This window comes from Vulpes lagopus, chromosome X (assembly GCF_018345385.1).
Source record: "Vulpes lagopus strain Blue_001 chromosome X, ASM1834538v1, whole genome shotgun sequence".
Classification (NCBI taxonomy): domain Eukaryota; kingdom Metazoa; phylum Chordata; class Mammalia; order Carnivora; family Canidae; genus Vulpes; species Vulpes lagopus.
Window position 1 is genome coordinate 13,883,653 of NC_054848.1, and position 12,164 is coordinate 13,895,816.

The window sequence follows — 12,164 nt, forward strand, 5'->3', positions numbered from 1 at the left end:
TTATGCTGGAAACCGTTAACCTTCTGTATTCCCGGAGCTTGTACGTGGGGGTGAGGCGGGGAGCTCCAGTCACAGACGTGGTCCAGAGTCTGATCTCAGAAGGCCGGAGATGGGCCACCTCTTCACGGTGTAAGGCTATATCCAACACCAGAAGCTTTTGTAGAGCAGAACATGGGAAGACTTGGCTTTTACCAAAACTGTTCTGGTGGAAGAATAGAAAAGTGGATCAAAGGGGCTGGATACAAATGGAGCTGTGGTCTCCACCCAGTTCTGAGGCCATTTTAAAAGTCTGGGCAAAGGATGATGTGGGCTGGTCAAGGACAGTCAGTGTGGAGGAAAGGAATGGTGCATTCGGGGAATCTCAAGGAGGCGAAGCAAGCAAGATGGGATGTGGGAGGCAAAGGAGAGGACAGAGTCACGGAGGGCAGCCTCACATTTCTCACTTGGGCAGTGGGGAAGGGGGCAGGAACAGAGGGTGTGCAACGTGGCTGGATTTGGGGCAGGGGTGAGAAAGGGAGATGTGCTGTTAAGTTTTAGAGATGGTGAGTCTGAAGCACCTACGGGACCACCCTGTCAGGAGAGCAGGTGGGATCTTGGGTGTTTGAGGCTGAAGGGCTGGAGACTCAGAGGAATCGACACAGTGAAGATCTTGGTAGCAGCTAGGAGAGCGGCGGAGGCCACTGCGAGAGGACACATGGGCGGGAAGCAGAAGTGTGGGCACAGGGGCCTGCGGTGTGGCATCAGCATCACTGTCTGGAGACGGCGGAGGAAGACACAGGACACAGAAGAATGTGGTGAGAGGCGTGCAGGAAAGTTAAGAAGGGATGGGGGTAAAAGCACCCTGAGAGGGCAGTGACGTGGGGCCCGAGAGGTACCATGGCTCCCTAGGTAATTGTTGTCACTTGTAACATGAAACAGAAGCAGCACTTCTAGTTGTTACAAAAAAGAAAAAGAAAGAGAGGTAGGGAGGGAAGGGGGCAGGAGGAAGGAAGGAAGGGGCTTCAGTAAAATACTGATTAAAATTTCATTAATTTGGAAATTTGCAGTGGCTCCAATGGATTCTGCTGGATTTTAACCTTCATGGTGGCAACGAGGGGTCTGGAGAGTAAATAAACAGGACAGGCAAGGTCCAAGTGAAATGTCCAAAATACAGTGTCCTGTTCATCTGGCTTGCACAGATCACTCATGACCAAGATCCAGAACACGCCCAAAGCACAAGGGCCCGACAGTGGCCGAGTCCAGGGCAGGGGCCAGTACAGCCAAGAGGTGATGGATAAGAAAGTCAAGGCGGCTCTCCATGCTCCCCTTGAATGAGCGGCAGTCAGGGCTTTCCCAGCTACTCTGCACCGTGGGCCCCGCGCCGAGCAGTCACCCCTACAACGCGGGCCTGTCTCAGGGAGCTTCCAACACAAGGGCCAGAACATGGTTCCCTCATTCAGATGGGAGGGAGAGGCCTTCCCTCGAGTCTCACTCCCCTGCAGCGGTCTCAGGCAAGTGTGCAGAGGAAAGGAGCTGCAGAGGATCGTCCAGGACGGGGCACTGGGGCTGGGCCTCTCTGGGTGGTGCGGAGGCATGTGCCAGGGGACGGGGGACCACTTCATGCTGTGGGCCAGGTTATGGCTGAGAGCCAGTTGGCCAGAGATGGCCAGGCCTGCCCTGCTGTCACAGAAGAAAAGAAGGGACATGATTGGAAGAGATTTTCAAAAAATGCAAAAGAAGGGAAGCACCAGTGCACACTCGTGGGGACTGGGACCGGAGAGCCAACGCCAGCCCTCAACCCTGGCCGCCCTGCAGGGCATCATGCCACTCCAGCTCAGGCCAGTCAGCAGTGGCCGGAACAATGACAGAGTCAAGGAGGGGTCGTCCCTGCCAGGTGCTTGATGCACTTTGAAAAGATTCCATTGAAAACAGTTGCAGTAAAAAGGTCTCAGATCTTAAAGAATGAGCCCTCCATTCCATTGGCTCTCCCACGGCCTGCCTAGTGTCATTCCGTGGCCACACAGGGAAAACACACGGTTCTCATGCCCCCTCAAGTACCTGGGAGCACCTGTTCACTTACAAATAGTAGCTATGCTCTTTACCAGTAATGTTATCCCTGCATGAACAAGATTCTCCTGAGGACTCCTGCCAGGCAAGACCCCGTTAGCTGGTTGCCATTAGTCTGGTACTCGAAATCATAAAGCTGCATTCAAAAAACATCACTTGTTAACAGCAAACTTTTCTTTTTTAAAAAGATTTTATTTCTTTATTCATGAGAGATACAGAGAGAGGCAGAGAGAGAGAGGCAGAGGCAGGAGAAACAGGCTCCCTACAGGGAGCCCGATGTGGGACTCGATCCCAGGACCCCAGGATCATGCCCTGAGCCGAAGGCAGACGCTCAACTGCTGAGCCACCCAGGCACCCCAACAGCAAACTTTTCACTCCATTTTCTGGCCTTGTCTCAAGGAAGACTGAATTCCTAAAGGCTTTTCCATGGTCTCCATTGCCATTGTGGCCACCTTGGGGACTGGTAACTGCTGACGGCCTATATCGGGGGTGAGTCTTGGCTTTGTGAGGACAGTGCTTGGGTCTGGGACTGTTTCTCCAGCACTGGTACCCAGCCCCACTTCTAGAACCTGGTCTCCTCATTCTGAGCTCCCGGGTCACTGAACCCCATGTGCCTTCGATGTTTCCTCTACTCATGGAGAAGATGTGAGATGAAATAGTAGAAGGCACACGGCCCTGTCATCCAGAGTCGTGGTGGAGAAAGTTCCATGGGGGACGGGGGGTGGCAACAGCTGCAGGCCAGGGCCTGTACAGCACCACCGCCTTGTAGCAGCTTTTCCTCAACTACACAGGCAGGCCTTCCAGGGCCAGGGGGCAGCCAGGTGGGAGCGGCTGCTATTGCATGATTTTTTTATACACTGGTCTTCTTTGTGTGATTTTGCTTGAATTAAGAGGCTATGGCCAGGGGCACCTGGGTGGCTCAGTGGTTGAGCATCTGCCTTTGGCTTAGGTCGTGATCCCAGGGTCCTGGGATCGAGTCCTGCATCGGGCTGCCTGCAGGGAGCCTGCTTCTTCCTCTGCCTTTGTCTCTGCTTCTCTCTGTCTCTCATAATTAATAAATAAAAATCTTTAAAAAAAAGAAATGAGGGTGTAGCCAAATATAGTTTGAACCCTGGAAAAGAAATTGTGAGGACCAAGCCAAAGGCCTGGGAAGGCCCAATCAGGGCAAATTACTCAGAAGAAGGGATTCTAGATTCAAAGAAATGAGACATGGGTTGATGGTGGTCCAAGGAAAGTTCTGACTGTAAAGAGAAGCCTGGGAGAGTCAGATAGGTCGGGTCCAAAGGGAAAAGAGGATGTATAAACAGGAAATAATGAATCAAAGACATCAGGGCCCGATAGGAAGTAGAGATATGTTACCAGACACTAACTGACCAAAGATGGGAAGGAGCCATTGGGTTCTAGGAGGTTTGGCTGGAACCCACAGTCAGTTCCCAATTTCTATCTGGGATTCTTTTATTATTTTTAAAAAGATAACAGCATAAGGGTCAAGAAATGAGCCATAATTCACATACCACACAATTCACTCATTTAAAGTGTACAATTCCACTTTTTAGGTATAGTCACAGGGTTGGACAACCATCACCGCAGTCGATTTGAGAACATTTCCATCACCTACCTGGAGTTCTTGACTCTCCAGAAGAGATGGAGGTACTGGGGGAAGGGCAACCAAGATGGCATAAGGGCTACCTGGTAGGATCTCAGAGAGCCTGAGAGGAGACGGGGCTCAAGTCTAAGGGAAGGAGGCTGCGGAAAGATCTGGTGTTTAAAGAGGGAACTGCTAGGAGGAGGAGGTTTGGCCTTTGTTTCCATTAAGGACAAGCAAAAACCGAGGCTCGAGCGCATCGAGAAGGATTGAGGTAAAACACAACGAAGAAAAACCACACCCAACTCCCTGGCAACGTTTGCCCATCCCTGGGTTATGCTGCCCTTGGGAATAAGACTGGTGAACGTCATCACAGGGTGAGGTTTGAGTAAGGGTCCTTCCAGCTTCACGGTGTTGGTAAAACGTGAGGCATGCCTTCAGAACTGGCCGAGGGCCTGCCCTCTCTGTGAGGTGGAGCAGTTTTGCAGAATCCCGCTTCCTAGGGAGAAGTTTCTAGAGGGCCGTGCTACAAGCTGGATGAGTGAGGTCCCTTTGGAGGGATGAATGGAGTTTCCAAACGGTGGCTTCCCAGTCAGATCAGGCACGTGGTGGTTAGCCAGAAAGTAGGAGTGGGGTACCAGAGACCACAGCTACAGACCTCTCTTCCTGATTGTCTCTTGATTAAATTCATTCCTCAAAGAGATTTTGACCTCCTGCTGGGGACCAGGTATAAGAAGACAAACCCTGGGGATAAGGCAGTGGTTCTCAACCAGGTTCTCAACTTTGCTCCCCAGGGGACTCTTGGCAACACCTGCAGACATTTCTGTTGTCCCAACTGGGGCGATGGGGGGCAGGCGGGAGGGGTGCTACTGGCATCTCATGGGAGAGACCAGAAGTGCCGCTAAACATCCTACGGCGCCCAGGACAGTGCCTTACAACAGAGAGTCATCCAGTCCCAAATGTTGGTAGTGCCAAAGTGGAGAAACCCTGAGGTAAAGAAGGAAGATTCAATCCTGCTTTCACAGAATTTCATCTGTTCATCATGGTATTTCTTCATATGGCTTGAAATGTGCCCTAACGAAAATGTCTGCGTTGAAAAAAACCCTTATTTGAAGCGATTCTGACTCAAACGGAATTCCCAGTGCCCCTCGGGACTGACGGGATAGGTCTAGTGATGGAAAGGGGTTCGTAACATTCTTCCTGACTGGTGATCAGACTTTTGACTTAATTAGTTAGCAAGAGGGAGGGCAGCTTCCAGGTGACTTACCATCTTTGTCAGCAGAGTGAGCCTACACCTGTGAGTGTGTTTCTAGAACATAGGTGGATGGAAAACAACCTACAAGTTGGGTTAATATAGTCAAGCTCAACGGTTCACCTCCTTTAACGTGCACGCTTTCGTAATTTCGGCAAGGCACACAGCTACAATCTCACTTTGCTCAGAAATCCTCAGGTCTAATGGCAGTTGCAGATGGATTATTTGCAGCATTTTGGAACTAGTCCTTTCCAGCACTCATATATACTACTTACTTTAAAATCAACCAATATGTTAATTAAAATAAATACCAATTTATTAAAATGGCACCCTAAGGACCTCAAGTACACCCTATTTTGTTTCGCTGATGTGGGAGGTCAGTTATTTGACCTGGTGGTAGTGAGCTGTTCTGGAAAATTGCCTTTCTTATTTAATGAGGAGTAAAGTCGGCCAGAATGACCTCTAATGCTTTTTTCCCTGCTGTTAAAGTTTTCAGCTTAGCAGCTTTTGAGTGTGGCTGTTAGAGGCTTGGCATCGCCAGTCTTCAGCTTGAAATCTCCCCTTTACGATTGTACCAAGTGCTCTGGGCATTCCAGTTAATTGGAATGGTTTCGAAAATAATTGAAAAAAAAAATCTGTAATTCAGACTCTTCGCTAATTCCTACTGGTTTTTGCCCCCAACGAGTCCAAATTCCTGTGGGTTCACCGGGCTTCAAACCCAATATTTAAGAATCATTGCAAAGTACATATTTTTAAGTTGTTGATACTTAAAAACTGAAAGCAGAAAACTCTTCTGAGCCTCAATTTCCTCACTTGTAAAATGGAATCTAAATCCTTTCCTGCTCTATTAATTATGGTATTTATGAAGATAATCACTGTATTGACATACTCTCTCAGTAATTGGCTACCTTTCCCTCCTTCCCTCCCTCCGTCCCATTTATCTCTCCTCCCTTCCTCCCTCCCTCCATCCCTTCCTTCCTCCCATCTATCCCTCCCTCCCTCCTTCCTTTTGTTTGGAGTTTTCACCCTTGCAGACAAACTTTTTCCTGCTTAAAGTATGAGAGTTTTGCATTTGAATCTAAACAAATCTTTGACCTCACTTTAGAATTTTCTACTCATTGTCAAGGGCTTCCTTGGTTAGGATAGTAACTGTATCGTCTTTAAGTCTCTCATTTTCCGTCTAGTTTTTATTTTGCCAGGAGGATAACTACCCCCAAATATGGATCTTTGTAACTCGTTCCAATTTTTTATCATTTCTGAACTGAAGCCAGCCGAAGCCATCTTGACAAGTCTGAGCAAATATCAACATTCCTGGGGACTAATCCTATTTCCTAAAAGACTCTAAAAAGCTATTCTTTAGGCTAGTTGGTCCAAACATTTTTTTTAAGGAGAAATGAGAAATTAAGTCACGAGAGTCTGACACAAATCCTTCTGGAACCTGAAAGGAGGTTAGCTGGAGATGGCTGTGAGGGGTGGGGGAATAAGTGAGCACGGCTCTCTGAGTCAGACAGAAAAACCGTGGGGCCGGAGTTTGCCAGTGGCCCCCTCTGTGACCCTCGTGGGGATCACATGCCTCAGGCTAGGAACCAGGGTTCTGGGCTGATAATTCTTACACAAGGTTTTGCAGGAGAGGCCGTAGGCCTCTGCCCGGGGAGGGAGCGCAGAACTGAACCACCAGGGAACCCCAGGCTCACCCTGGCCACAGCGACAAGCCCTTTGTTCTCCTTATTCCCTGGCCTGTAGGCAGCCAACTGGATGCCAGTTTCCATCAAAGGCTGGCAAGAGGGGCAGGCAGAGTGGGTCACGGCCCCAATAGCACGAGCCTGAGCCTCGTCACTAGATATCACTCCGTGTAGACCTCACACGCCTCGCTGGGTAAGTCTCCCCAATGCCACAGCGGCCTCTCCCCAAAGGCCCCCGGCCACAAACGGCAGGCCCTGGGCTGGGTGCAGAAGGGTGGTGGGAGACCTGTTCCAGGGACCTGTCCCAGGGCGAGGGGACAGGCCCTACCGACTCAACACCCCGCGGGGCTGTGGAGCCAACAATTCGCACCCAACCAGCACCGAAGTACGGGGCACCTCCAGACACATCAAAGAGAAATTTGTGGCTTGAGGTTTATAATGTAATTACAGGCCGCAAATGCCTTCCTTTCCACCTATACGTCACTCAGCTTGCAGCACCTGCTTCTCCTACCGGCCAGACCGAGAATTCTGCTCCCTGGAGCCAGGTAAGCAGCAGCTCTGGCCGGTATGCTGGGAGGGCAGGGGCGGCACAGGTCACCGCACACGGGCACCAGAGGCATCAGCAAGGCCCCGGGCACATCTGTGTCATCTCCGAGCCCGGAACGTGTGTGCCACGCTCGGGAAACAGGGCCACCGACCCAGTTTGGGCATGAAACTGGAAAAAGAGCGCCCGGTGTGGAGGCTGAGGGACGGAGTGCAGCCGGGCCGTGGAACAGGACAGCCCGGCGAGCGACTGCTGCCTGCCTGTTAGCACCGCGGCGCACTTGGCCAAAGAAGGTTTAACAGCCCAGGACACGGGCAGGAGAGAGAGAGAATCCATCCGGGGTGCACAGGACGGGACCAGCTGAGACGGTAACCCTATCCACAGAGAGCCTGGTAATAAAAGAACAGTCTCGCAACTGCTTTTCCTCCTGTTCATGTTCACAGTAACAGCTGGATACGTGCTAATTGCAAGACGTGAAGGAAAGAGCTCGGAGCTGAAAAGCGGGCCTGCCGTAGTCAGTCTCTCGCCAACACAGTTTCAGACACGAGTGTGACGGGCCACCTAGCAGCTCTATTTTCACTGTGCGCTCACGGTTCCTGATTTGAGTGGGCGGCTCCGTGCTGTTCCCTTCTGCCGGATGCCTCGCTTCCGCCCAACGAGAAACGGCTGAGCCCCGGGTTCTCGGCCTGGCACCACTGGTGCTCGGGCTGGATCACCCGCTGCAGCCGGGGGCGGGGGGGCAGAGGTGTATTGGGGGGGAATGCCTGTGGGATGTTTAGCAAAGTCCCGGGTGTCTACCCACCAGATGCCAGTAGCATCCCCTCCCTGCTCCCCTCTGCTGCCTGTGACAACCAAATGTGTCTCCAGGCATTGCCAGATGTCCCCTGGGGAGGCACCATCACCCCAGTTGAGAAGCACTGGGCTGCACTGACAAGGAGCAAAGACTTTCTCTTCCCTTCCCGGCCCCACTCCCAACTATCTCTACCCCAGGCCAGGAACATCCACGAGACATCTCCTGCTCCACCGGCAAAGGACTTACCTCTGGTCGCGAGCGGTCTTCAGTAATACCTTTGAGTTGCAAGCCCTTCAGTCATTCAGACCAATGCTCTTACTGCCTTTGAAAAGAAGGTCCTTTGCAGCTAAATTCTGGGAGGGGGTGGGGAGGAAGCAGGTAAATTTTCCTTTTAGACACATTTGTCTGTTTTAGTCTACAGCAGGCTCAGACACAGAATTCTCCACACCCACGGTCTATGGTGACCTGGAAGGGGCCTCGGGGACTGGCAACTCACCTCCCCACCCCTTCTCTGTGCCACATTTTTACGAATGAAGAAAGCAAGGTTTAGAGGGGGAAGTGACTCGCTCCAGGCCATACATATTCCAAGTCTTCCTTTAATGGGGGCAGAGGCCAATATAATCCTTCTCTGCCCGATGCGCCCGAAGAGCTTAGGTCTCAAAACACGGAGAACTTGCAGTGCTTTACTAGCAACAGTTTTGGCCAAACCACACCAGTTAAGGAATGCAAATTTAAAAAATGATAGAATGCTGCAACCAATTAGTGCAAACAAACATTTATTGTGAAATATTCATCCTACCCTTTATTAGGTATTACATCATCAAAGCACTTTGTGGCAATGAAAATAGCTTTTTTTTTTTTACCCCTCTGATTCACCCAATATTCCATTAAAGCTGCAAAAAATGTGCAATCTGCTTGAAAAATAGGTTGCTCTTATTTACTCATTTGTGAAAAGTCAAAAATTAAAAAAGAAAACGATCCTAGCTTACAGGGCCTCTAGAGCCAATTCGCCTTCCCGCTTCCCAACTACTCCCCCAAATAATTAACAAAGATAATTTGTCTTAAATGCCTTTTTATAAAACCAATGCACCTTTCCCCATATTATAATCATAAAAATTTTAAAAAGCCATTATTTACTTTCTTGGAAAAAAGGTGGCCAGCCGTTGTTTTTTGATCGGGAGCATGTGTATTTCCTGGGAGTTCACTTTCTTTAACTTTATGCTCCGGTTTTTGACGGGTTTCCTAAGGGGCTCTGTGCTGCCCACGGGCTCTTCTCCTTGGCTGTTGATGTCGTAGCCCTGAAGCACGGAGTCTTCTCTTTTGAAGGAGAAGTTTTTGGTGGACACCCCCGAGAGGCCCTTGATCTTGCCGCAGAAGACGGTGGGCACGGCGTCTTCCACCGAGACGATCACCTTGGCCGCCTGGGACTCGCTCACCACGTCAGGGTGATTTTCGGCCTTGACGTCCCCGCCGGGCTGGCCGGGTGGCTGGGCAGGGTTGCTGCCCCCCACGTGGCTCTCCGTGGCCGAGGCCCCGGGGGCCGTGGCAGGGGCAAAGGGCGCGTCCCCGCCCCCGGGAAGTTTCTCCAGCGCCCCGTGAGCCGGGCGGTCCGCTGACCCGCTGCCGTCGAACAGGGTCTCCACGGGAGGCTCAGATTTTCGGTGGGCCGCCAGCGACAGGTCTAGGGCCGCATCTTCCTGGCAGACGGGGGGACTGGCTTGGCCAGCCTTCAGCCAGGGCACCGACTTCATGGACAGATCCAGGGCCTCGTTCTCACTGCCCATCTTGATGACCGTGTGGCGGCTCAGCTGGAAGTACTCCCTCGGCTGGAGGAGATCGAAGGGCTTCAGTTCCTCCTTCTCCAGGGGGGGCTGGCCTCCTTTAAAGGGGTGCAGGCCGAAGGAAGACGGCGGCTTGGGGAAACTGGAGCCGAGCTTGGATTCAGGACTCTGAGGCACCGGGATGGGGATGGGGATGGGGACCGGCACGGGCAAGGGCACGATCACAGGGTAGGGCACCAAGAGGGTGGCCGGGGGCACCAGGGGGGACAGCGGGGAGTTAAAGGGCTGGGGGGGCACCGGGGCGTATCCAGGAGGAGGCTGACAGGGTGGGGGGCCGAGAGCGCCCTGTGAGGGGAACAAATTCTGGAGCACGGCTTCAAATGGCAACGTGGGCTCCTGCGGCTGGCTGGGGATCCGCAGGTCCAGGAGCTGGGGTGGGGCCTCGGGGTCCTCGGCTCCCTGGAACAGGTTGTTGTGGATGGCACTGGAGGAGCATGGGGCCTCCTGCGGCAGGACCAGAGGGGAGTTGAGGTGCTGGAAGACGTGCTGCTCCAGCACCACGGGCAGCTGCACAGGGCCCTGCGTGGTCATGACATAGGTGGCATTGCCATTAGGGTTGAGCTCGGGCGCCGAGCTTCCCTCCACCTGCATGTGAATGGGCATCACCACCGGGCTCTCCCCGAGGCACAGGGGTTGCAGCACGGTGGCCGCCACCTTCAGAGCCACTCCGCTCTGAGACTCGGCCGGGGGGTTCAGGATGGACGGGGCCGGCACGGTCACCAGGGCCTTCTTTACCAGGTCAGTGGAGTTGATGTTCCAGGCTTCGGTGGTGATCAGCTGGGCCATGCCATTCTCCAGTCTGTTATTGGCCAAGGCGGGAGAGGAGTCGGTCATGTCCATGGAGAGGTTCTGGGACCGCAGGTCATCCATCACTCGGCTCTGATGCCACCGGGCCTGCAACACGGAACGCACAATGTGAATCTTCTGGCAGAGACTATTTATGACCCTCCCCTCCGAACTGCTCGCTCTCTCCGCGTCTCCTAAAAGTTTCCGTATCTTAGTGAACCGGGGAGCACACCCATCTCTCTCTGTATACATACATGTTATAGATATTTCCTAATATATACAAACACACCCAAATGATCAGCTGTGCGCGGAGAGGCCCAATTTAACAGACGATTAAGCTATAAACACAGATGATGTAATGACTAAACAGCCAAGAGAGGTTAAACAGAGTATTTTTAAGCCTAATACTCGGCTTATATGTTTAGCTTTCGCCAAACACAAAGTTCCGTCCCACGGTGCTCTACTGGACGGTCAAGATGTGTGCAGATTTGACTCGTCCACATGCAAATGGGCAGCGAAGACTTACTTCACTTCGAGAACAAAATAAAATCCTGTCAACGTTAGAACGTTCTAAGAGAACCGAAGAGGGCCACCCGGCTTACAGAAAGCATCTTAAAGACTCTTTGTAGCAATGCTTCCTCCCGGGGAGGCTTGACGAAAGGGACGGCGGTGCATTTCCACAGGGATCGTGGCAGCTGTGTCACGACTCCCTCCGACCGGTGCCATCCCCTGTCCCCCCCATAACGGAGAAGCCACTCCGCAGAGCCGGTGGACGTGGACGTGGACGTGGGACAACGGCATGAGTGCTCATCGGGCCCAGGGGCGCTTTCCGCAGTCAGCTCATGTCTGTGACCCGGGACCTCTCCTAACTTCTAGCTGGTCGAGCGGGGATGCTGCTGTTCTAGGGCCGGGGAGATGGAAGACTTGCTGGAAACAAACATCCCGGGCACCTCTGGCCGCCTCCTGAGAGGCCGAAGGAACGCAGTGCGGGTGCTTCCTGGAGGAAGCAGGGCTGCAACTGCGAGATGGCTCTCCATGGAAACGCGTCCATATTTAGCCTGGTTGCCATGGAGAAGGCAGGCACCATGTCTAACTCGGGGATCTGTGCAGCCCTGGAGTCTGGTTGGGCTCAATAATAATTCAATAATCCTCAGGCTCGCCAGGCAGGCCTTGGGCAACTCAGATTCTTGACCTCACCTGTTGGAGCCGTCTGGACTCTAGTCCCGGGGTCACCTCGCGTCCTCCTCTGGTCACCCCCAAATACCGACACAACCTCCACCACGAGGAGGAGAGGCAGCCCAGCAGCCCGCGAGGGTGCAAAGAAACACAGTAGGCCTCACTACGGGAAGGCCGTGTTAACAAATGAACAACTGTGTGGTATTCCCAGACCATCAAAATGTGTCAAGTGCACAGGACAAGGAATTTCTCTGAAGCAGGAGGAGGCGAGGGCCCCGGAAGGATGCCTTGTAAACAACTTTGTGGGGGACGCCCCTCGGCAGAGCGAGCCCTGGTGCCTCTGAGGGAGGGCTCCAGAGCCTGACTCCCTAGACGCAGGGGGTCCTCTGGAAACCAGGAGGTGACCCAGCGGGCTGGCCGATGATACCTTTAGGGCAGGGTAGGGAGGCAGCCCACCCC

The 12,164-nt window shown here is 52.7% G+C and overlaps 1 protein-coding gene across 10 annotated transcripts in view; it reads right to left on the reverse strand.

The window, feature by feature from the left end:
* Nucleotides 1-8,661: 8,661 nt before the first annotated feature.
* RAI2 (retinoic acid induced 2) overlaps nucleotides 8,662-12,164 on the reverse strand; it is a 397,647-nt gene continuing 394,144 nt past the window's right edge. For 8 of the 10 annotated variants that reach the window (XM_041741690.1, XM_041741692.1, XM_041741689.1 and 5 more), the window contains one exon: nucleotides 8,662-10,637. In XM_041741690.1, the coding sequence (XP_041597624.1) occupies nucleotides 9,036-10,613 (1,578 nt within the window). In that variant the 5' untranslated portion in view covers nucleotides 10,614-10,637 and the 3' untranslated portion in view covers nucleotides 8,662-9,035. The remainder of the gene's footprint in view (nucleotides 10,638-12,164) is intronic. The other 2 variants (XM_041741697.1, XM_041741696.1) reach the window with 2 other exon arrangements.